Consider the following 26186-nt stretch of genomic DNA (forward strand, 5'->3'; position numbering starts at 1 on the left):
ATGAGTTTGTATATATTTTTATAATAGTTGTCTTTACCCAAATCACACAACAATAAAACAGCTTTTGTAGCAGCTGTAATTGCAGTATATGTGGTAGCCAAATGAAAGATAAAGCTTTTATACTTTAGGAGTAATATATGTATATTTGTGAGCTTATCAAAATATATAGCTTCAAGGACTTGTCCTATGAAGAAGTCTATAAGAAGCCCCAACCAAAGGACCCCGTTCTTGCTCTAATAGTTATGTAGACTGTTTCTCTAACTCCCAGGTACCAGGAACAAGGAGCCAAACTGCACTTTATCAGGTACAGAAAAACTTGCTCTAATTTCATACCAATTCTGACATCTTGAGATGATTGCCTTTTAAACTGGTTTATGGCTCTGTTAGATTTCGTTTGACGAATAACATACTATTTCCGGGTAAACCCCAAAAAGTAGCTTTAATACAATTTGGGATGACAATCTCTTCTAGGCTGAGAAGTTTTCTTTATCCTTCGGATGAGGTTCTCCTTGGCCTCATCCTACTGATTCATTAACTCATTAGGATTCTTATATTTTTCTTCAGTGTGATACCCTCTTCTCACAACTGCCACGTGAATACATTTTGAGACCCCTAGTTAATCTTTTACAATTTCCCAGGGAAAACCTTCATTTACTGGAGGAAGGGCAAGGCCTTCCCAGAGAGGAACTGGATGAACGAATTGCTCGGGAAGAGTTCAGAAGACCCCGGGAGTCCTTACTGAATATTTGCACAGAGTTCTATAAGCACTGTGGGCCGCGGCTGAAGATCTTGCAAAATCTGGCTGGGGAGCCTCGGGTCACTGCCCTGGAATTGCTGGATGTGAAGTCTCACATGAGGTACTGGCCTCGCTTTCCCTGCCACAAGTGTGAACACAGCTTGGCCCACATGTCTGAATGTGTGTGTTGGGTTGAGAGTGGGCGTCCTCCAGGAAAAACACTTAAGATAGAAAGATTTGTTTCCTGTGACTTAGGTACACATGATACAGAACCCTCTGGTCAAGTGTGCATTAAGTCCATCAAACAGGATCTTAGGGTGGACAAGGGGAAAATGTTCTTAAGACAGAAAAGCATAGTTTATATGTTCGCTTCTCAATAAAAGAGAAAGGGAAATTTTATCACCTGAAATCTTAGAAAAGTATTTACTGCCCAGATTCTAATTTTTCACAAGAATTGATTGTTTCTTCTCTGTTATTTTACATGAGGAATGTACAACTGCTTTCTGCTTCTAGGGTCCCTAAAAAGCCTGTAATGAACCCTGCAGGGAAGTAAGCAGTTTTATCTCAGCCAACTTGTTTATATATATCCCCTTTATATAAACAGCCTTCCAACCGTTAAAAAAATGTGTCCTGGTAAGAATTCTGAACCAGATGAGGCCAGTTGTCATTTACATGTTTTGCTCTTACTGTGCTAGGGAAAGGCCCCAGAATTGCATCCCTGTGCACTCATATTTCATCTTCCTACAGAGTTGCTATTTCACTTGAAATTCATGCTAATGGCTGTATTTGTGTTTCAAAAGGAACGTGATTCCAGAAGACCTTCTATTCAGATTTGTAATCGTTTGTTAAGGGTGATGAAAATCCCTTCAAAGAAAATGTCATGGATATCAAAAGATTCACTTGGAAAGTTTAATGTATCTATAAAGGTTAAGGTAGAGTTAGGTCCAGCCACTTCCAAATAATGTTGCAATTTGGCAAAACTCACAGTTTCCTGGTTATTGCCTTTTTTTTAATTTAGGAAGTACTCAATGAAGGAAAATGAGAAGACAGAAATGTATAGTGAACGCAGGTTCTTTTTCTTCCAGTGTAATTTCACATTCTTTGAATTGCAGACACACACCCAGCACTGCCCTGGAGAACCCCAGAGCCTCATTGGAGTTCACACTCCCTGCTGTGCAGTAATGAGGAAGAGCTTATTTCACACTGAAAAGTTCAGCTCCTAGAAGGGAGACTTCAGAGAAAGGGGAGGGACATTTGGAGTGTTAAGGTCCTGCTGTCATAGCAACCTAGGGATCTATTAAGCCCCTCCACTTCCTTTTCCACTGGTCTTCTCTAGCTGACCTAAGCGATTCTGTGAACAGAGAAACATCACATTCCCAGAGTCAGAAAATCACTATGACCAATGGCCATTTTGTGAGAGAAAGGGAAAAATATTCCTAAAAGATGGATGTGTGTGTGTGTGTGTGTGTGTGTGTGTGTGTGTGTGTGTGTGTGAGAGAGAGAGAGAGAGAGAGAGAGAGAGAGAGAGAGAGAGAGAGAGAGAGAGACTATGAGACAGTGACTGTCCCATAACCTGACGGTCTTCCTTAGGGCATTTGGAGGGAGGGGACAGCAAGAGAGGCCTGGAGCTCCCTCTAGAGGCCAATACCTATTAAAGGTTAAATGAACTAGAAATGATTTAGCTCCGTGCCTGGCACTGATCTGGACACAATAGATACTAATGCTAATGAGAATGGTCCAAATACTATGTTAAACACTGGGGATGTAAACTAAGGTCCTAGTCTTCAAGATTATCACGGCTCAATGCAAGAGGCACATAAGAAAATAACTGTAATACAAAGTTGCAAGTACTATAATCGCATAGGCATTTATGTAGTATTATGTAAAGGATTTGAGGCAACTCAGCAAATATATGAAGGGAGAGTATATACAAATTATAGAGTCAGGATAATGTGAAAGATTTTCAAGGAGTTAATTATCTTTATGATAATATTAGCACAGGAAATCAATATAAGATCATATTAGATTTTATTCATGAACCATAAATTTGACTTTCTTAGTTATCAAAGCAATGAGTGAAAAAAAGATTAATTACAAAATCATAATATAAATAAGTTAAAAACAAAACAGTTGCTTGGTGAAACAATACTTTTTTAAAATACGAAGAACAAGAAAAATCTTGTAGGGGCCAAGGGAAATCTTCCCCTTGACTCTCTGAAGGTTTGCTGAAAATCAACTGATAAAAGGCAGATCATAATCAAAAAGCATGAAAATGTATTTGATCATAGTTTTACCTGACACAGGAGCCTTCAGGATGAAGACCCAAAAATACAGAGGAAGCTCTCCATTTTTGTTTAACAAAGTATGGATAGCCTTGAATAAATATGATTGGACAAAAAGTGTATGATCTCATTAGACCAAGTGAGGAAATCCAGCATGGCCTGTGTTTTTAGATTCTTTTTGGCCTTTCTGGTTAGCATTCCTTCCTTCTGGGAATGGGGCAAGACCCTTTCTGGAAAGGGGGCGTTCTTATGACCTACAGTCAAACAAGATGGGTCAGACAGTTTCTGTATGGTTAGTTTTTACACAGAAAGATAGGGGAAAATTAGTGTAATATCTTTAAGTTTTATGGCTGGCTTCAGGAAAAAGGGTTCTGGTTTCAATGACCTGCTTTGAGGAAAAGGGTCTCCAGTTTCCATGGCTAGCCTTGGAAAAGAATGAGAGGCCACAGAGAGGAGGGCAGGAGAAGATCAGTGAAACACTTTAAGTTCTGAGGTCTTCATTTTGGGGTATTGCCTTCTGAGCTTCAACAGTCTCCTGGTTGGTGTTTGTTAAAAGGAAAGAGTGGTAAGAACAGAGTCCTCAACAACATCCCTATAGTAGATAAAGTGCTGGTTGTACATGGCTGGATGCCTGTTAGTATATAAAGTTGGCACAATGTCATAATGCAGTTCAGCAAAAGCAATTGATCTGAAGCCAGGATAATGTCATTCAAGAGCACAGCTATTCCATGGCCTGGGTCGATAGGAGGGCAACATTTTTATTGCCCAGGAAATGTTTAGACTAAATGCCTTTATTAATGCCATTTCTCACAACAAGCTTTTGAAAAAGACAGGCCTGCCATAGTCTCTGACCAAATAGAGATATTCTGTGTTGCTGAGTAGGGGCGGATCCAGATGCTTTGAACTTACACTAAGCAAAGGATGTAATTAAGTCTCCTCTTATAAATTAAGTGCGCCCTTGAATATATGTAGAAGTCAGAGCTTAATATATAAATTTGTGAATTGAGGGTAGTATTAAATCGTTCTTAAATTATAAGAATAGATAATGTAACCCAAGGATGAAAAGTTGATTTTTAAAAAGAGAAAGAGAAATGGGATGATATAAAAAATACAAATGTTTGCCGAAATAATTCGAATCAAACCAACAAGTTAAGAAGCATTGCTAAGGCAATCTGTACTTCTGAATTTGCAGAATGTATGGTTGATTACAAGGCTCTTGACGAAAATATTCTTGATTAGATAGAGTCTCTGCCCTACAGAAATGTATTGCTTCATTTGTCCAACCTAGTGCTGCCAAAGCAGCTGGATAACAGAATCTGCAAATTCTCTCTCTCTCTCTCTCTCTCTCTCTCTCTCTCTCTCATGTGCAGTCTCTATCTCTCTCATTTTCTTTCTTTCTCTTTTCCTCTCTCCCTCACCCTCTCAATGGGAAAATCTCTTGTGTTCCCACTGGGAAAGAACCATAGGAAAGTGTTTTGATTATGCATGTGATAGTACAGCAAAGACTGTGGGAAAGGGAAATTTTGTTTTATGTGCAAAACAAATTTATTTTGTCACGTGACCAGGAATTAGAGAAATTCAGGTAGTAATCCATAAAATGGCGCTTAAATTCAGCTTTAAGTATTCTTTGGAAACTTAAAATAGACAGATTGATTATTTCACAAGCACTTCTCAATGTTATCTTTAAAATAATAAGAGAAAAGAAATAAGTGCATATAGATATACTCTTATTTGTCACACAAATAACCTGAGAAGTAAAGAATTATTTTCTGTATATCAAATTCATGAGAAAGAGATAAACGAAAGAATGTATAAGCGTTTAAAATGATTTCTTTAAAGCACTCACATTCACACACAATTCCAGGACAATGTGAATATGTTCAGTTTGGAGAGAAGACAGTGGGAATTAGGAGACAATAACTATTTCTTGATAATGAAGGGTCATGATGGAGAAGATGGATTGGATTTATGCTTTCAGAATTAAGCCTAGTAGGAAGAAATTAAAGGGAATTTTGAGGCCTAACATGAAAGTAACCTCTCACAGTGTGGACCTCCAAAGATGAAATAAGTTGCCTTGTACAGTAGTGAATTTTCTATCCATGGAGCTAGTCACATAAAGCAATTGTAGAACAATCTAAATAATTAGAGAGGTAATGGCCTTGGCTGTGATTTGTAAACCAGGATGTCTATCAAAATCAACTGAGAAGCTCTTACCCTCTAGATCCTTTCAAACAGTTATTCAGTCTTTTGTTCTCTTGGAGTAATCACCATTTCTCTTTATTACAATGCTATAGTTAATATGTGAGATAAAGAATTATATGATATTACCACTGCACTACTCCTAATGCATCAGTGGATCTGTGCAGTGACTAAGAACAGCTAATATCATAAAACGAGTGACAACTAGGAATCCTGTACCTCCTGGCAGAAGTACACACCACACCCACCACCTGCTAAGTACTCTTGCCAAAAAATCAAAACTGAGTCTGCAGATGTAGGCCCTGGATTTAACTTCCAATTGAATTAAATACAAAGGCAGTAGGATAGATTAAATTACACCGTGGAGATTCAATCAGCAAAATTCAGAGTGTTGCTACAGAGAATTTCTTTAATAAATAACAAGATAAGGCCAGGCGCGGTGGTTCACGCCTGTAATCCCAGCACTTTGGGAGGCCGAGGTGGGCAGATCACGAGGTCAAGAGATCAAGACCATCCTGGCCAATATAGTGAAACCTTCGTCTCTACTAAAAATACAAAAATTAGCTGGGCGTGGTGGCACGAACCTGTAGTCCCAGCTACTCAGGAGGCTGAGGCAGGAGAATCACTTGTACCTGGGAGGCAGAGGTTGCAGTGAGCCGAGATCGCACCACTGAACTCCAGCCTAGCAACAGAGTGAGACTCCGTCTCAAAAAAAAAAGTCAAGATAGCAAAAAAGTACAGAGGAGGGGGAAATCTACATATTAAAAGAGACTTAAAGACATCAACAAATTGAAATTTATGAGCCTTATTTTTTCCTAATTTCTAAAAAAAAAAAAAAAAAAAGTATGAGATAGTGTGTGAATATTGAAAACTGACTGGATATTTGGAATTTTTCAAAAAGAAGAATTATTTTTAATTTGTTAAATGTCATATTGTGTTGTGTTTAATTTTTCTTGAGTCCATAATTTGGAGACACATACTGAAATATGTCTGGGTAAATGATATGATGCTTGGGATTTACTTTAAAATAGTCTAGGGTGGGGAAAGGGGGAGTGTTTGAGGGTATAAGTAAAACAAGAGTCACTGTAGGCCGAGTACAGTGGCTCACACTTGTAATCCCAGCACTTTTGGGAGGCTAAGGCAGGCAGATTGCTTGAATCCAGGAGCTCAAAACCAGCCTGGTTAACATAGCAAAACCCCATCTCTACAAAAACTATAAAAATAAGCGGGGCATGGAGCTGTGCACCTGTAGTCCCAGCTACCTGGGAGACTGAGGTTGAGTGATGGGTATATTGGGGGCTTACTATATGCTCATCTCTCTACCTTTTTATATGTTTGAGATTTTCCAAAATAAAAGTTAAAAATATACAGATTTCTGGGCCCAGACCTTAGAAGTTCTTTTTTTTTTTTAGATGGAGTCTTGCTCTGTCACCCAGGCTAGAGTGCAGTGGCACAATCTCCTCAGCCTCCCAAGTAGTTGGGATTATGGGCACCCACCACCACGCCCAGCTAATTTTTGTATTTTTAGTAGAGACAGGGTTTCACCATCTTGGCCAGGTTGGTCTTGAACTCCTGACCTCATGATCCACCGGCCTCGGCCTCCCAAAGTGCTAGGATTACAGGCGTGAGCCACCACGCCCAGTCAGAAGTTCTTATTTATGAGATTATTGGAAGTCCTGGGAAATTATATTTTTTTCATTTTCCTTTTAATCTGTGTTTAAAAAAAATAAAAATAAAAATAAATAAGAGGTGCCAGTGTGAACCTGACTGCCTACAGGATATTATGACTATTATGAGCTTTTTCAACCCTAAGATTCCATGACTCAGGGAAGATTATTTTCAGAGCTTTTCCAGTACAAACTTGTCAAAACAAACAAACAAACAAACGTTATTTTTCCGTTTATCTCAAATCTCCTCCTCTCTTTAGTAACAATCCTGAAAAATGTCCATGTATGGTATGGCTGCTCCTGCTGATGCCATCCACACATGCATTCCTAGGTAACATTATGCCTCTCTGCTCCCCTCCTCCATCAGGAATCCTCTGTCCTACATTCCAGTTCCATAGAATCCTTTGCCTGACTAACTCAGCATGTACTGATTGAAGCCAAAGATTCAAATAATGGGTGGTAGTAACTTAATGTATTACCCTTCCTGAAGAAATTTGTATTCAAATGAATTTTCAGTATCTTGACAAAGAATATGAACATTTCAGCCACTGTGTCTTAGGTGTATTTTTTAGAATATAAGCTTTTTTTGAGGAAAAAAAAATCAAGCTCAAATCATACAGCATGTTGTAAGATATTTTTATTAATGAGTATACATTACCTCTTAATATTATCTTGTACACATTCTGGATCTACTCAATATATTTTATCAGGAGCCACTGTAAAGTGTTTAAATACTTTCTCCTTCATACAAAATTAAATTAAGTTGGCTTTAAGGCTATGTACATCTTTATATTTGTATTATCTATTATTTGGAAATTGGTAATCCATATCTAGTTCTGAAGATTATTTCGTTAACTGTTACATTTACTAGAAACTTTATTTGCCCAATTAATCTATTTGGCCAATTCTCCTTCAGAAAATCTAACACTTAGAACATCAACACTTGGGTCTGGTGACTACAAGCGTTGGCCAACCCTGAGGGAAGCACAACTTTCCCTCTGGCAGTTTCTGTATGGAACCGAGTTGGGAAATCTAAGAAGTAGATTTCTAAGAAGAAGATGACCAAAACCAATGTCATTCAGACAGTACAACTGGGTCTATTATATAAAGAATCTCAACAGAGAGAAAGGATCCATGTATAAGACCAACAGAGAGGAGGAGGCTTTAAAGGAGAGGAATGGAAATGGAGCCTGAAGAACTCCTTGGGTTGCAACAAAAACCAGGAGCATTTTTTATTAGGTGGCTTTGACCTTGACTATGGGTACTGAGGGAGTTCTGAAGCTGTGAAATTTCCAAGGACATTTGATAGTAGTGATTTTATTGTTCATTAAAGTTAGGTTCTCTTTTATATGCATATATGTCATATATATAATATACATGTACATCCTCAGAAGTGACATTCCCTAAATATATTTGGCCTATCCTTAATCTCTGGATTGTAGTTTCTTTATCAGATGCTCTTTACATGTCGTTTCTGAAACATTCTATGATTCTCTATTAATATGGATGTGTAGGTATCACTGTTCCGGTATATGGGAGAGCAGAGGGATAGAGGATGTTGGGAAGAATGTTCTTAGTTCAGGGAGTAGGTGGTCTGGAAGGGGTGATTAATATGATGCTGTGTAGAAAAATTCCCATTGTGTAATTCTACGCTTATTTTATATATTCATATATATGCATGTATATATTTTAGGTTGGCAGAAATTGCACACTCCCTTCTGAAGCTGGCACCATATGACACTCAGACAATGGAGAGTCGTGGGCTTCGGCGCTACATCATGGAGATGCTACCCATTACCGACTGGACAGCTGAGGCAGTGAGGCCGGCCCTCATCCTCATTTTAAAAAGATTGGATAGAATGTTCAACAAAATTCATAAGATGCCTACTTTGAGGTGAGAATGCCTCCTAGTTAGCTGTTGCTATCACAAATGTCAAAGTTAAGATTTCTCATTTTTTAAGATGGTGGATCATTCTGGAGTTGAATGAATGACTTGAAAGTTTTCTTTGGTATATGTACATGGTTAACAGGGTCTATGAATGCCTAAGTAGCAAAGCCTACATTTTGAGAAAAATAACATTTTCTTTAAAAGTATATGTGCTTATCTTGAAAAATCTATCCATTTCTTAGCTGTCACGCTCCCCATCTGACACAAATAAAAATTTCAATTAGTACCCTTTAATCCCTTTTAAAATAAGGGAGGGTAGGCGTTATAAATGAAATAACTAATGAGAAAAGAAAATGAATTTTATGTTCAAAATACTATATTTAACGTAGTTAGTTAACATATTTAGGTACCAGTTTAGAGAAATTCCAAGCTTTACAATAATCGCCACGCAGCAGCTTAAAAATTCGCAGGATTGAAAACAAACACCTAATTTTCACTTTTTAACCTAATTCAGTGTGGTGCTAATGAACACTATTAACACTTGATCTTTGTTCAGTGACCTGGGAAATATTCATTGGTAGCCTACATATTAGCAGATGTTTTTGAACCAGTCAGAGATGTGAACCGAGTTTGGAAACTATAGTGATAGTGAGCAGATAGTTCAACAGGTTAATACTGGTAAACCCACTTACTCAGAAATTTCAAGTTTGGGTTAGTGAGAACATTTTCTGTCCTTTTAAACTAAACCCAAAAATCAGTGCAACTCCCTCCCAAGAATTTATAGCACTTAATGTTCAATTCATCAGAATTTTTCAGATATTAGTCCATCATCTCCTCCACACTAATCCAGCCTTCAGGAGTCATTAAAGCAAATTGAAAATTTTTATTATAATAATTGATTATTTGTTTTTATATTCTTTTATACCGTGGCGATGACTGCCTATACATTATTTCAAGGTTATGTATTTCAATGGCATGGAAATGCCTGTTTTAAAACACTGTTTCTGTAGTGATCCCAATAGAACATTTGTGTCTATCAGCAAATGGCTTATCAAAGATTTATAACTGTCTCACAAGGGTGTGTTGAAATAAATTCCTTTCTTAAATACTTCGTATCTAAAGATGTTAAACATCTCCAAAAATGACCCATTTCTCATACAATTAAGCCCACTATAAAGAACATCATGCTTCCCAAAAGTAGATTTCTGGATTAGTACACGGTGTTGGTCAGTTGTAGGCAGTTTTCTTGAGAGATATGCTATGAATATAGAGTTGGCTTGGATTTAAATTCATTAGGTGATCTCAGTTCAACACAATAAATGTTGGCTGAACCTGATCTGCACATTACCTTCAGTGTCGGAGATGTCACACAGCCTCATTTATGGATATGTTTCCATTTGTCGTTGCAGATCCCATTTTGCTAGGAAATATAAGCTTAGAAAATATTGCCAGAAAAATATAAGGAAATACTGTTAATATCAGTAAAGCCCAAGTTGTTTATTTTGGGGCCATAGGGATGAATCTTTCAGTACTAGGATAATTATGAAATGGATTTACTTTTATTACAGAAAATTCTGTATTCATTTAATTGGGTTATGTATACAGTAACACCATTTATACTACCATAAAAAGTAGCCAAAAAATACATATCATTTCTTGGGAGGCCAAGAAAGAATATTGTTTAAGTAAACTATTTTCTTCTAATGTGATCTTCTTGGCAGGAGTTAAGCTATATAAATCAAATCAGTGGTAGTCTGGTATAAAAACTGATGGGCATGTGTAGTCTGATAAACAGGTTTCAGAAATGTAGCTGGGGTCAGATTAGTTTTATTGGGAGTAATTACCCCTGTGATCAGTTTTCTACAATGGTAGTCGTAGGACCCTCTATCAAAGCTAAAACCAGGGAAATTAAAATGCAACCCGTTCATCATCTTTGTTTTTTCTTCAATAGATTTAGTCGAATGGGGCAGGCCTGCCTCTGCTACGTTTTCAGTATCTTCTTCCCCTCCCAGTGTGCTCTGTGCTTTTGGAACAATATGGGTAAACTTCATCCCAGAGACACATCCTGTCTTAGATGGCGTCAGAATCACTGTCTCATTCACTTGTTTCAGACTCTCCAGAAGGGAGCCAAGCCGCTAATGGCACCTATATTGTATTCCAGGCGACAGGTTGAGTGGGAGCCTGCCAGCAATTTGATTGAAGGGGTTTGTTTGACACTTCAGAGGCAGCCAATCATATCCTTCCTGCCTCACCTTAGGTCACTGATCAATGTCTGTGTCAATCTGGTGAGTAGCCAAGTGGCAATCTTATGAAACTTTGCACAATGTAACTCTGCTATTGACTTCTCTGAATTGAAGATTTACAGGTCAACCACTTTGCGCCCCTATCTGCCCATGAAAACAGATGGCTCAGGTGACACTGAAAATAGTGAGGTACATTTCAAGGTGGTGTGTGGGGAGATCCAGGAACCCATCCCTACACAGAAGGGATTTTGGTGTGCTGCTTCCCATGCACTACTTTGACAATTCACCTCTTCAAGTTGCGCTGAGAGTTGAGGGCTGCCAGTTGGAGAGTGGGGTGGTGGAGCCTGCACAATTGGCTAGAAGTTGAGGTAGTCTGGGATGGGGGAACTTAAAATGCAAAGAGGATTTTTTTCTTTTATGGTGCAAAATGACACTATGAGTTGGCCAGTCTAGGATTTATGTGAAGAAAAAAAAATTTTTTAATTGTTTATGTAATATCTAGAGTCTGGTCCTGACAAGGTCTTGTAAAATGTATGGAAACCATGTTAGAGCATCTCATTAAATAGGACCTGCTGCTTCACTAGCTGAGCAATAACTCTGTAGTTGGAATGCCTAGTGCAAATAGAGCTGTTGCCATCATCATTGTTGTCAGTATTTGCTCCATCAAGGAATGTTGACTGCATTCCTTTGAATTCACAAGTAAGTGTCCAATCTCCTGATTAGAATAGCTTTTTGATTCATCTCTCATTATTTACATAGTTAACTATAAACAACATTCTACAAAACCTTGGCTGAATTCAGTGTAATGTTCGATCTGACTCCAGACATTACATGCCTTCAGAAGGCATCAAGAAAGAAATGATTGAAAGTAACATGCCCAACCTTCAATTTATTATTTTTATTATCATCATCATTGAGACTCCCTTACTACAGTTGCATGAAGTTGCAATAGTCAAGGCTGGTCATGTGCTCTGTTTGTATTTCAGGTCATGGGAGTGGTAGGACCTTCCAGTGTTGCTGATGGATTACCCCTTCTTCATCTCAGCCCTTATCTCTCACCACCTCTACCCTTCAGCACAGCTGTTGTCCGGCTTGTAGCGTTGCAGATACAGGTGTGACTGCCTTACCTGTTTGTCACGCTCATTAAGTTGCTGGTTGAGGCACCAGATCATGGTGTTCTCGTTTTTTTCTGCAAAGGCTGGGCAAAATCTGTGAAACAAAAGTGTAAACATCTCCAAACTTTTATAGATTTGGAGCTTCAGCCCTGAGCTTGGCCCTAAGTTGTGCTTCTGTAATTCTTCTTGAGATCTCAAATATAGCAGAGTCATTTAGTCCTGCCACAACTTCAGGAACCACTTCAGTCATTTAAAATGTGTGCAAAATAATGGTTCACAGATAATCAGCTCACAATTGTTAATTAAAAGAGGCAGTAATATTCACAGTCTGGTTTTAAATTATTTTCAGAAAGAATTGCAATGTAAAATTCTTTCAAATGTTATCGCTAGACTTTGAATATCTTAATTTTCTTTAATGATTGTGGGTTGAATATTATGTGTGCTTTTTTAAAGAAAATTCTCCCCCTTAATTTATTTCTTAAAATTAAAATAATCATTCCCAAGGCAAAAAAAAAAAAAAAAAAAACAGAACTGCAGAATCCCAACTCTCTTATTTCTGTGTGTCACCCAGTTTTAGAGAATGAAAAATCACTGGAAAGCTCTATAATCAATGGAAAGTACACAACTGATGTAAGTGGATAACTGACCCATCCATTGTTTGACAACCAAGCTTGATGGCTCATCAACCAGAGAATGGGTAGATGATAGAAAAGAGATCAAGTAAGAGCTATGGCTACTGTGCAGAAGAGTGACATCCTTAAAGTGATACACTTTAATAGCTTGTGTACAAAGATCACATATTTCTTTCTATATTGCATATTGTTTCCTGGCTTGAAGAAGGCCTTTCATGGCAGGTGCCAGAGGAATAACTCCAAAATGGAGCAAGTGAGAAGTTCTGATTTTCTTCCTTCTCCTTTGTTGTTAAAATATTTATTGGTAGAAAAATAGAGAAAATTAATGGGGACATGAAGTTGTTTTTGTACCTGACCATAAGTATTTTAATTTTTCATTTAATATTCAAGATGTTACTATCTTTTTAGGTATATAGCTCTCAATTATATCAAGACAATGGTAAAGTATCAGTTTTGGGTGAAGCTTGTATGCTCTGCAGATGACAATTGAACTCATAGTTTACAGGAGCAGCCAGCAGGGAGTCACCGTCTCCATCATACTGTGTAAAAACAAACATACTAAATGGGTGTGGTGGTCAATTAATCTTTTTTTCTATTATTGCTGCACAGGCTTTAAAAGAAGATTTTCCTTTAAGCCATGTGATCTCCCCATTCACCAATCAAGAGCGAAGGGAGGGGATGCTTTTAAATCTGCTCATCCCATTTGTGCTCACAGTAGGATCTGGAAGCAAAGGTCTGATTAATTTAACTAAAGGAAATTTATCATTGTCGTTGTGTTTTCTTAAATGTCAGGCTGTTATTTCTTTTTCCTGTTCCCATGAAGGCTATCACTGAAGTCAATCTGAATGATTTAAATAGGGTCATCTCAGGGAATAAGAGTTTTTCTTTCTTTTCAGTTTAGCTACCTGGGACCAGAGTTTCTCTGCTGTACTTCTTAGAAGATACATCCTATTTAAAGACATTTCAGTACAGCAAAAATCAGGGAACAGTGGTTCAATTCAGTTGAGAAAATGGTATTCATTGAGTAAGAATTGACAGGTGAACAAACTTGTACAATCTACAGGACACTGAGTTTAGCAGAAATCCTGCCACTGTCATTAAATTCCAATGTATTTTCATTACTCTTTCTTCTTAGGGGTAGAGGGATTCTTTTAGAAAAAGTTTATCTCAAATGTAAGTACAGTGCATCATGAGTATTCGCAAAAAGAAAGGAGATTGAAATGGTAAGCAAGACATTTGGCTAAGACCACAAGGTTTTGGGTACCCACTATGGAGAAAATACTCAGATGCCAGGAACACTGTTTCTGTCCATTGGTGAAGCTGTACTTGATGGGAAACACCTGAATTTCTAGGGTGTTGTAGTTTGGACTTGGAAAGAGCTGAGTTTTTCTGTATCTAATGTGGACAGTCTACCTTGTGATGTTTTTCTTTCCACTTCCCTCTTCCAAATTCTGCCCCTCAGATAGTCCCTGGCTGGAGCAGCCTGAGGTGCAGCTGCTGCTGCAGACGGTCATCAATGTGCTCCTGCCACCGCGGATCATCAGCACATCTAGGAGCAAGAATTTCATGTTAGAGAGCTCCCCAGCCCACTGCTCCACCCCTGGGGATGCAGGGAAAGACTTGCGCAGGGAAGGGCTGGCTGAGTCCACCAGCCAAGCAGCATACTTGGGTTGGTACTTTCTCTATCTCTCTGTTTGTGCATGTGTATGTATATATATGTGAAAACATATGTGTAGATAGCTAGATAGATAAATAAATAGATGTACTTAGGTAAGTTCCAACTTAACTCAGAAAGAATTTGGAGAGACCTTAAACCAGAATATATTTAAAGAAACCTCAATCCAGAATGTATTTAAAGAAGCCACTTGAACAAGAAACATTACCCTTGCAAAAGAGTCTGGTTTCCTTCAGTAAACATATGCCAAAAAACAACGTGGTTTCACATCTGCCATGCCTAAATTACTTGGCTGTTTTATATAAGAGTGTCTGGGTTTGTAAGGAAGGCATCTGCAGTAAAGATTCTTCCATGCTGATTAAGTACAAGTTCACTAGTGAGATTCAGTAGCTGCTATGAGATCTAAACTCAGTCTAGTATACAAAGACACAGCATTGCACAACACGTGGGGCTTATTGGTCTGTCACCTATATAAATGGGGTTCTGGAGTTGGGTAGTCTACATCCTGTGCAGCAAGATTTGGTGACTTTGCAATATGTTATGCCCCCTACTAGCTATTTTTCCTCCCTTAAAATGTCTTTAATCTCCACCTTGATCATTACTCTAGTGAGGCCAATCCAGTCCTGCTCCCATAGGCTTCCCAATCCCTTTCCCTCTTTGACTCCTACTTTCCCATTATCCCATGCTGCCTTTAACCTGGTCCTGACCCATGGAGCAATGGAAAGCCACCCTTTGGCCCTGAATGAACTGGGCCAACAGGAAAAGACTACTCTTGCCATAGCACTGAGAACAAGGGGCACTGGCAGTGGGGAATTTCAAAATGAGAAAGTGTTGCCTGACATTTTTCAATTCACCAAAGCAGATATTGGTGGGAAGTATAAGATGAATACAAACACACTGATGAAAATGAGTCCTTGGAGTTTGGAGTATGGGGGATGTTTGAACTGCATTATAATGGGATGTGTTTGAAAATGAGGGGATTGACAATGAAAATTAAAAAGAAGAAAAAGACACAAGGAATGCATGTACCCAGGACCAAACCATATGGATGCTCAGTTGGCCAAAGCATACAAAAGTAGAATTCAAATCTAGGCTCTATCATAGAGCCCTACATGAAGTTTAGGATTGCACAGAGGATGATGGAGAAAAGAGGTTTACCATGTACAGGAAGGATATGAGAAGACACTTGATGAGCTGCCATCCTCTCCACTGTCTGCCTTTTCAGTGAAGAGTTCTTTTTACTTTGTTACATGGCCAGGCTACTGAACCTGTATTTTAAGTTTGTTTTTACATTTATTTTGAGCACTTACTGTGCACCAAGCAGTTTTCTGTGCTTTACACTATTACCACATAGAATCCTCTCATCCTCTCAATAACTCTAAGAAGTTAGTGTTATTCTCATTTTAGGAGTGAAGAGCCTGGGGCCCAGAAAGGTTGAATAACTTGCCTGAAGGCATATATCTTAATAAGTGACAAAGCTAGAATGAGTCTCTGTTCTTGAGCCCCTTTTATACACTGCTGTGTGTTAGGCTGATGGAAGTTTAGGTGGAAAGTAGAGTGGCAGAGAGCCAACAGGCTTAGTAACAGTGAAAACATCATCAGAATTAGGGTAGAGAAAGAGGAGTGTTGTTTTTTGTTTGTTTGTTTGTTTAGTTGAGGGAAAAGAATTGAGATGAGCAATTGCTGTGAAAAGTGAGATTTTGAGGAGGAATACAGGTAAGAAAGAATCTTGCAATCTCTCACTGTATTACATGGCATGGTTCTTTCCTGGAAACATCCTAAAGATGGTAAAGGCATATGTGACTCTTGAGAATTTTAGAGAATTGGATTTCTTTGTGCATTTAGTCACTGAATGCCCTTAAGAAAGATTTTTGTGTTTTCCAAATTAGAATCAAAATGTGTTTAGTATACACATTGTTTAGGTGCTGAGATTGATGGGCGTTAAGAATGGTCCAGAAGGCTCAGGTCACTTGACTGCCCCATGGCAGACTCCATGGTACAAGCTGTAGTGGCAGAGGGAGCTCCCGTCATCATCTTTGACGTCTTCACAATACTCTGGGTTGTCCTGACATGGTTTGGGATATCTGCTTCCTGAAAAATAAAAATAAATGTAGATTGTGAAGGGCTGCCAGAATCTGAGAGGAAAGAGATGCAGACAAATAAATCTAGTAGGGTTTAGTAATAGACATAGGGTGCAATGAAGGAAGGAGGTGTTTTTTATTTTTGGAAAGATACACTGAACGCATTTACTGGTTACCTCTGAGGAGCAGTTTAGTGTGGGGTCAGGAAGGGAACTAGGAAGGAAAAGGACTTAATTTTTTTAACTTTGTGCACTTCTTCATGGTTTTATTTTACTTTTAGTAACACAAATATTTATTTTTATGGTTAAAAGAAAAAAGGAAAAGATTTTTAAGATCCATATTTTAGCTAAGAATGTGAGTGATATGTCCGTATTACCATGAAGTTATTATGACAAACCTTTTGGAAGGTAAAACATTAGCCACACATCGTATTTATAAAATATTTTCCTTTCAATTCAGTGGACCACATTGCTCTATATTTTCCAAAATAGTAGTTCTTAAGATGCACTTAAGAAAGATACTTAGGTACTCTTCATCAGAATCAAAACACTTAACATACACGTTTTTGTTTCAATGTTCAGAATACTCTTGCTCGGGAATACATATGAAGTTTTTAGAAACATGGAGAGAGTTTAGAAATTTAGAAAATTTCTAAAGGTGCAAAAAGGGCTCTGGATGTAGGTTGGGTTCCTCTGAAGCACAGGTCCACAGGTTCACTTTTCTCTTTTCCCGGTGTGAAGCGCTGAAGGTGATTCTCGTCTGCTTTGAGAGGCAGCTCGGAAGCCAGTGGTACTGGCTGAGCCTCCAGGTGAAGGAAATGGCTCTGCGGAAGGTGGGAGGCCTGGCCCTTTGGGACTTCCTCGACTTCATCGTGCGGACCCGAATACCCATCTTTGTGCTTTTGCGCCCTTTCATCCAGTGCAAGGTGTGGTGTGTGCTTCTCCTCCTGAAAGTGGCAAGCTCGAATAAATGTGTGGCTCTCTACTGAGGCAGGAATATGGCAGGAGTGCTCATAGTACCTACCGTTGCCAGTTATTAGGGCCGGTTAATACCATGCTTGATGAGAAAATCACCCAAAAATATATTCCAGAGGATAAAATTTCACACTAGAAATGCCTTCACAGTAAGAGCTTTATTGGAGTCTGTAAAACTTTGCCCACTCCCTACTAATCATCCCCCACTCTACCCACCCAAAAGATTGGTCCAGTGGAATAGTTTGGAGAATCTTCTATCTTCAGTGGCATGACTGAGATCTGATTTTAAATAAACATATGAAAAACATAGGATACTTAACGTATGTTTTTCCTCCAAGACCCCCAGTACCCATCTATGTTTGTTCTTTCCATGCCCCAATTTCTTAGGGTAGTGATTTAAAACAATGTAATTATTAAGCACTTCCTGTGTAAAGTGCCATTCTAGGAACATCACATGCATTACCTTATTTATTCCTCGCAACAATGGGTACAGCAATTAGCCCATTTTACTGATGGAAAATTGAGGCCCTGAGAATGTTATGCCTTCCTTTCAGCTGCTGGCCCAACCAGCAGAGAATCATGAAGAGCTTTCTGCCCGCCAGCATATTGCTGACCAGCTGGAGCGGCGCTTCATACCACGCCCTTTGTGTAAGAGCTCGCTCATTGCTGAGTTCAACAGTGAACTAAAAATTCTGAAAGAGGCAGTTCATAGTGGATCGGGTGAGTGTGCCTGAGAGTGTTGTGAATTTGTTTTGACTAATGGAACTCACAGCCTACAAAGAATCCCTCCATCCAGGTCACCACACTTTTTGGAACTATGAATACGTTAGCCATTTTGGTACACTACTAGATTTGACGATTTCTAATAAGTTAGCCATCTGACCACTACTAGATTTGACTTCCTCTTTTGTCAGTAACGAAATAGAAATTAAAAGGATATCATAAGAATTTAGTTTTCTTCCTTTTCTATATATTTTTTAATCTTCATTTTAGTAGTTAATCTCTTTCTTGAATATTTAATTGGAGAAAAAAATGGTTTAAATTATTATCTTTATTTCCTTTTTGAAAAAGAGAAGGGGGACATTCATTTATTGAACTTCTATTTAATGGTAGATTATTTCCTTTAAGCTATACAAATACCTTCAAGGTGTATAATTGAAAGTCCCTGTAAAGAATGAGGAAACAGACACAGTAGAAAATAGGTAAATAATTTACAAGTAAATAACTTACTACTATTGCATAGAAAATGATTATTGTAAAGGGATTTTTCAACCAGATCGGTATGATTGATTTATAAAGCCTTTAACTTTAACTTTTCACACATCGGAAGGGGAAGGATTGATTCCCTCAGAGCTGGCTAACTAGGAGGTACTTTCTTTACATTATTTTGCATTATTCTACAGATATTCTTTGAGACTACATTGCTTTCTTTCTTATATCCTCAGATTACTGAGGGAGGAACATAAATCATTATTTGCCATTAGAGGGCAGTCATTATCCACAAGTAAAATGTAACATGTGATAGGTTTTCTTTTTTGTGGGAGGGAAGGGTTATTTCTTTTCTTTTGAAAGCTTTTATTGTTCTTTGCAGACAATGTGGTAAAAACAAAAAAATGACAAGTATAATCCTGGTGAAGTTTACACATTATCATTCAAATATTTTACTTTGTAATAAAATAACCTGACATAGAAATGAGGGGTATTTTATAGGTTGTAATTTCCAGAAAATGAGAATGAGAACAGTTTTGATTATGCATTCTGATGGTGGGGTTCACATCAGACAACTTATTTATTACTTTGATATGTTTGTGTCAGATAAGATATATTTCTTAGTAAAAATTGCCAAGTTGGAAGTTACAATTCAGGTCAAAGTTAATTTGCATCCTACCAACCCTGGAAAATAAAATAGAAAACCAATAAGAAAGGCAACAATGTCAAAGCATTTAATATTGTTACAGATGTTATGCTCTGGCAAGGGAACTATTTAATTATATCAGTGGCCAATATTGATTCTTTAAAATAAAAATTCCCCACTTTCACTTGCAACTTTGTTATAAAGATCATTTGTCTGGGACACATTATTTAACAAACCTTTCCTAAAAATTACAAGTGATCAGGGAGGACTTTGAAGCGGACATTTAAGATTCTCACCATGCATTTCCTTTGGTCTCTCGAATCCTCTAGCCTACCAAGGCAAGACATCCATCAGTACCGTGGGCACCTCCACCTCTGCTTACCGCCTGAGCTTGGCCACCATGTCCCGCTCTAACACAGGCACGGGCACTGTCTGGGAGCAGGATAGTGAGCCATCCCAGCAAGCTTCGCAGGACACCCTGAGTCGGACTGATGAGGAAGATGAGGAAAGTAGGTCATTCCCAAGAATCTGGGTGGAAGACACGGCTTGGCCATAGGAGCAGGGGCTTGGGAAGGATTACTGCCCTCTGACCTTTTCCACTTCTGATCCCCCAGTCATTTTTACAGAAGGAGTTCTAGGGAAAATGACTGATTCCATGACTCCTAATGCCTGTTTTTCTATACATTTCTTGATATCCTTTGGTCATTTAAAAAGAATTCAGGAAAAAAGTAAATCGTTAGTGACTCCTAAAGTTTCTTTAAACCTGTATAGTCAACTTTTTCCACTAACTCCCATTTAAATTGTGGATAACTAACCAAGAAAAGCACTTACTCTCATTTTCCCTGGACATCTTGCTTAGAGGGTTGATCGGCACCTAAATGACATCATTAGGCAAGGAAAAGTGAGCCATGTATATGCCTAGGACTCAGAAAAGACCAGTTGGCTCTGCCAGCCAGTATGTAAACCAGCAGGCTGTCTTGAGGGAAAGTACTCCAAATTTGAGTTAAGAGAGTCCCCAGTGACTAGGTCAGCCCAGACACTTCTAAGGCATGTGCTAGAGATTTGGTGTTATGACATGAGGAGAAATACTACATGTATATGCTTCATAGGAGGTTATAAAAAGTAAAATTAGGGTGAAAGATTCCATTAAATGCTACTGTCATTTCAGGAGTCTTGAAATTGCATAAATTATTTTCCACTTGTATGTTAAGATACTCTGATATAACGTTTATAGCAAAGTTGTGTTGTCAATGCCATATGAATGAGAACAAAGTTTAGATCTTCACTCAGAGGCTCTCCATACCAAACAACAACAAAAAGCTCTACTCTGAACTAAATTAAATAGAAGAAATGAGAGTTGAGGTTAGAATTTTAATTAAGATGAATGAAAGTGTTTTAATATGCTACGACAGTTGGGAATGTAAGAGAAGAGAAAAAATAAATGCTTTGTCAGTACTTACCAGTAATATTTGCAGATTTAGCTTCAGCATTGATCAAAGGAAAAATCATGTTGTCCTGCGGCTGGCCTATAGACACATTTGTGTCTAAATCACCCTGGTGACTGCTCATGAAAATACAGCTAAAGTTGTAATTAGGGAAATCTTGACTGAGAAAACACCATGAAAGAGAAAAGGATCAGCAGTTTAAATATCCATTAAGTATGGGTAAAACTTAAAGAAAATCAATTTTTTCTTTAATGCTTGAAGTAGCCTCTCCCAGCAATTCTTATTAATTATAGGAAATGATATCACCTATTTTTGTAGAGCTAAATATATTTTGCAGGTAACCTTATAAATAATGGATGACCTAAGCCGTAGGAAGGAGCAAGGGAAGAAAAGTAAGTAAGACTTAAACAGGGATATCACTGGCCAAAAGCCAACACTAACATACTGATGAGGCAGCAGGCGGATTGGGGAGCCATGCAATTTTTTGCTTATATCTCTGATCACAGACATCACAACGATCCCAATGAAAGCAAGATTGCTAACAAATGGTATCGTGTCTTTGTGATATGGGTGTGTATTAATTTAAACAGGGAGAGGTATGAAAACCAGTTCATTGTTTTGAATTAAACTTCCTTACATTCAATAATCAGACTTGTATTAAGGCCTATCAGGTATAAGATAAGGAAGAAGGAAGTATGAGAAAGATACGTTCTCTGCTTTCTAAGACCTTATAATAGATATAGTTATGTAGAGGAGATGAGAGACATTTACAAAAAAGAACACTGAACAAAAGAGTTAGTGGAAGACAGCACATGATTAATCACCAAACAAATACTGGGGACATAAGTGTTAAGTGATATGTGAGTACAAATAAGGGGGAATAATCAATAGGATTTGGGAAAGGCCTTTGTAGAAAAGCTCAATCTATCCTACCACTTTTTTTATATTTTTAAGGCACATTTGTTTATTCTCTTCCCTGTGGACACATGTAAAAAAAAAATATCATTCTATAACAAGAATCAATTGTAAGTCAGTGATTATATAGCAAATTAAAATTGCTAGCACTTTTTATATTCATGGTTTGATTTGAAATAAGTTCATGGGAGGCCGAGACAGGCGGATCACGAGGTCAGGAGATCAAGACCATCCTGGCTAACATGGTGAAACCCCGTCTCTACTAAAAATACAAAAAACTAGCCGGGTGAGGTGGCAGGCGCCTGTAGTCCCAGCTACTCGGGAGGCTGAGGCAGGAGAATGGCGTGAACCCGGGAGGCGGAGCTTGCAGTGAGCCGAGATTGCGCCACTGCACTCCAGTCTGGGCGACAGAGCGAGACTCCGCCTCAAAAAAAAAAAAAAAAAAAAAAGAAATAAGTTCAATGAGAAATATGATTACTTTGGTATTTTAAATAAATAGTATCAGATGATCTTATATGGTAGCACACGTTCTCCAAAACTCAATATGTTTATCAAAGAATGTTAGTGTTCATCAACAAACAACATTAGCTCTTTTAGAATTAGGTCACTTTGTCGTAAATACTGTGCTAAAGCTAATTTTCATATGAATTTGAGTACATTAATTTCTGCTTCTGGCTGGGCACAGTGGCTCACACCTGTAATCCCAGCACTTTGGGAGACTGAGGCGTGTGGATCACCTGATGTCAGGAGTTCGAGACTAGCCTGGCCAACATGATGAAACCCCATCTCTACTAAAAATAAAAAAACTAGCCAAGCGTGGTGTTGTGCGCCATTAGTCCCAGCTACTCTGGAGGCTGAGGCATGGGAACCACTTGAACCTGGGAAGCGGAGGTTGCAGTGAGCCAAAATAGAGCCAGTGCCCTCCAGCCTGGGCAACAGAGCGAGTCTGTGTCTCAAAAACAAAAAACAAACCAAAACCAAAAAAGAAACATCTGCTTCTATGTAGAAAACAAGATCACATACTTAAATTTTAAAAATTTAGTTAAAATAAGCATTTATTTCTTAATTTTATAGCTTTCAAATATTTTTCCTAAAAATATCTGAAATTGTCTTTCCCTCAGCAGTCTAGAAATTAGTAACTGTACTGAATGCAGTTTTTGAATGTCAAGGAAATGTATTTGACTCATTCAGTAACAAAGTCCCCTGAAGTATTTATGGAATGTTTTTAAAAAATTATGTGCTAGCTTTTCTCAAATCTTAAATTTGCTGATGCCTGTTGACTTTCACAAATAGCCTACTTGTAAAAATTTACATTTATTTCATGAAGGATGTTCTAGTGGAGAAGGGTGGGAGATGTATAGATGTGAAGAATTATTATTACCCCCAAAGGTCTAAGCTTTTTTTATCTGTATGAAGGGATCAGTGATAATTTCGCTTTACAGACAGCCGTAAGTTGTATACAAGCCAAGGACAGAACCCAAGTACAGTTTTGGTTGGGTTTTTCTGATCAGTGTCATAGTTTTTGTAACACTCTATTGCTTTGCCCCTTTTAGATGACTCTATAAGCATGCCCAGCGTGGTAAGTGAACAAGAAGCTTACCTCCTGAGTGCCATCGGAAGGAGGCGATTCTCCAGCCATGTCTCCAGCATGTCTGCACCTCAGGCTGAGGTGGGCATGCTACCCAGCCAGAGGTAAAGAGCTATGGTTATATTATACTCTGCATTTGGGGGCAAAGTTATAAATTCTGAAAATACACTCCTGTTATTCTACAAAAACCGAAAGAGAAGCCAGCAATGGTAATGCTTTTAGACAGATCATGCCACAAAGGATTTGTCCGCTAGGTTCCTGCAGGCAACACTTTGCAGTTTTCTAAGCCAAACTAGTAGAAGGGATCCCAGTTTCTCATCCAAGTATTGTCTCTCCTTAAAAATTTTCCATAGACACATGGTTTTCTTTCTGTTGTCAAATGACATTCTTGTATTTCAGATTTATCATTAGCTAAGCTAATGATGGGTACTTGGCAAGAGTTAGGACCATCTTTATGTATTTGGTAAAGTTTAGGCTTCTGATATATTATTAGGATTCAGTTATAGGTAGTGACGCTTAACCAAGCAGAAAAGGATCTGTGCCGCTGCGTGTGACCTCGGGCAGGCCATTTAACTGTAATCCAGTTCTTCCCTTCGTAAAATGAAGAGGTTTGCTAAAATGACCTTTAAGGTAACTTCTCCATCTATAGTTCTGTGATTCCATGACAAAACCCCTTTGAATATTTTATTTGTGTGTCCTGTCTTTTAAGAATGTAAGTAAAAAAAAATCCAAGATATGTATATACAATAAAAGTATAATGAAAATGATCTGACGTGAGTCAAAACATTTATCTTCAGTAGATAAATGTTTTGGAACCGATGATATTTTCACTTCAGGACTGAGTTTTTCAAGGAATTGACCTTATGTGATTTTAGTGTGTTGCTTATTTTTAATACCTATAGATTCATTGTAGTACAATTCACACATGGAAAATAATAAAATTCAGGGCATATTGTGATGTTCACATAAAACCAGTTTATGTGTAGGAATAATTATCCTGTACCCAAATCCTTTAGCAAATGGTTCATGGACTACACAGATGAAATAAAATTTGTGAAATAAAGGCCAAGTTTGGAGAGTATCAAAGAATAGGGTAAAATGATAAATCATTAATAAGCAAGTTGTGTACTTTTTAAGAAGGCAATGTTTTATGTAAGTACCATTTAATTATTACAAAGATTAATGCTATGTAAAGGTTTGTATCATTGTAAGAAATTGTTTTACCTACTATTTGGCAATTTTCCTTTGAAAAGAAAGTCTTATAAACAAAAAGTGTGAACAAAATCAAAGCCAAACAATAACATGTCCAAAAAAAGATATAAAGCCACACAAGCAGCTAACATTGGTAGCTATCAGTGTGTTTTTAATTGCTAGCAATGTGAATGGTTCTATGAAGACTATTTTAAAAAATCAATTATTTGAAAGTTTTATTTAAATTATAGAATTGTAGAAATTTCATAGAGGTTGTTTGTTGTTATTTACCTAAAATAACCAGGCCATCAATTTCCTTTTTACATATTCATTAAGGGGTCAAGTTGATTGCAGGGAGAAAATTTGTCCTATCATACATATCTTGATTGTACATTTTCTTGTTTTCTAGAAATCAAGAAAAAATAATATAGTTAAATAGTTTGGGCTTCATTCATATTTTGGAAGACTAGCGAAGGTAATAATACTGTGTCTGTACATAAGAGAAGTGAGTCTCTTCCTAGGGACAGAGGCTGTTTTTATGGTGTGCTTTTAGGTGAGCCTCAATTCTTTGGGGCCAGGCACTCCAGTTTTCTAAATGGTTTAGTTCTCTCCAATTTAACAAGTATTTATTGAGTGCCTCACAGATGCTTAGCTCAATGCGAGGTGCTGAAGGAAGGACAGATAAAGCATGACAGTTTCTGTTCACAAATCTCAGTTCAGCTACATACATATCAATCGATAAACAATTTAATTATTCTCTCACCAACCTGACAGGTTTCTTCTTTTGGCATTTACAATTCAGTCACTAGAGGATGGAGAGTAAGGAGGTAAATGCGAGTTCCATGTGAATTTTCCAAGATATCTTCCTTCTGTTTGTTTACTTGCATTTTCACTGCAAAATTAGCAGGGAAAGTTGTGTTCTTTCTTTGCTTTTCTTAATGGCATCAGTTCCAAGAGCTTGGTTATGGCAGTTCATGGTAAGTGGTTTCTGTGTGCTAACATTAGAATGCACAAGAAAGAAGCAGGGTCCTGGTCAATGAAACACCATGTACATAAGACAGGTTAAAAATAATCACCACCTAGTCAAATGGTTACCAAAGGAAGTGATAGTTTCATCTTCTACAGATTCATTCTGCAATGTGTTTCAGAGCCTATGGGCCCATTTGGAGTTCATTTTAACTCTTGACCAATAAATAGGTTACTCCTCTGAGAGTTGTATCCATCCAAAGCCCTTCCTTCCCCATTGCCTTGAGTCCTATGTCTTGACAAACCCAGCACAAGGTGAAATGGTTGACTGTCTCCTTTTCCTTCCTTGTTCTGTTAAATCTATTTATTTTTGGTTCTTGGAAGCAGAAAATTGCATGCCTTTTTTCTTTTTTCTTTTTTTTCATTTTCTTTCCCTAAATGCTTCATCTCCCTACCCCTCCTGCAGTGAGCCTAATGTCCTCGATGACTCCCAGGGCCTGGCCGCCGAGGGCAGCCTCTCTAGGTACAGTGTCAATGCTACCTGTCTATTGGTGTCTGTGCTGGGAAACTAGCTGTTCCCTGTCTTCTCTGTCTCTCTGTCTTCTCTGTCTCTTCTCGCCCCGTCTTAATATCTATTTCCATTCCTTGCCCTTTGTTGTTCATGAACATATGAGCCTGGAAGTCAAAGGTGTAGCAAACCCTCCTTCATTTTCAGCTTCAGAGCTCAATCTCAA

The 26186-nt window shown here is 38.1% G+C and overlaps 1 protein-coding gene across 3 annotated transcripts in view; it reads left to right on the forward strand.

Moving 5' to 3' along the window:
• UNC80 (unc-80 homolog, NALCN channel complex subunit) overlaps nucleotides 1-26186 on the forward strand; it is a 232968-nt gene that overhangs the window by 195978 nt on the left and 10804 nt on the right. For 2 of the 3 annotated variants that reach the window (XM_010354934.2, XM_030916516.1), the window contains 12 exons: nucleotides 269-304; nucleotides 639-857; nucleotides 8578-8778; nucleotides 10934-11057; nucleotides 12002-12127; nucleotides 13372-13495; nucleotides 14225-14431; nucleotides 17259-17443; nucleotides 18047-18212; nucleotides 19677-19856; nucleotides 23261-23399; nucleotides 25919-25975. In XM_010354934.2, the coding sequence (XP_010353236.1) occupies nucleotides 269-304; nucleotides 639-857; nucleotides 8578-8778; nucleotides 10934-11057; nucleotides 12002-12127; nucleotides 13372-13495; nucleotides 14225-14431; nucleotides 17259-17443; nucleotides 18047-18212; nucleotides 19677-19856; nucleotides 23261-23399; nucleotides 25919-25975 (1764 nt within the window). The remainder of the gene's footprint in view (nucleotides 1-268; nucleotides 305-638; nucleotides 858-8577; nucleotides 8779-10933; nucleotides 11058-12001; nucleotides 12128-13371; nucleotides 13496-14224; nucleotides 14432-17258; nucleotides 17444-18046; nucleotides 18213-19676; nucleotides 19857-23260; nucleotides 23400-25918; nucleotides 25976-26186) is intronic. The other variant, XM_010354935.2, reaches the window with a different exon arrangement.

This window comes from Rhinopithecus roxellana, chromosome 14 (genome assembly GCF_007565055.1).
Source record: "Rhinopithecus roxellana isolate Shanxi Qingling chromosome 14, ASM756505v1, whole genome shotgun sequence".
Classification (NCBI taxonomy): Eukaryota; Metazoa; Chordata; class Mammalia; order Primates; family Cercopithecidae; genus Rhinopithecus; species Rhinopithecus roxellana.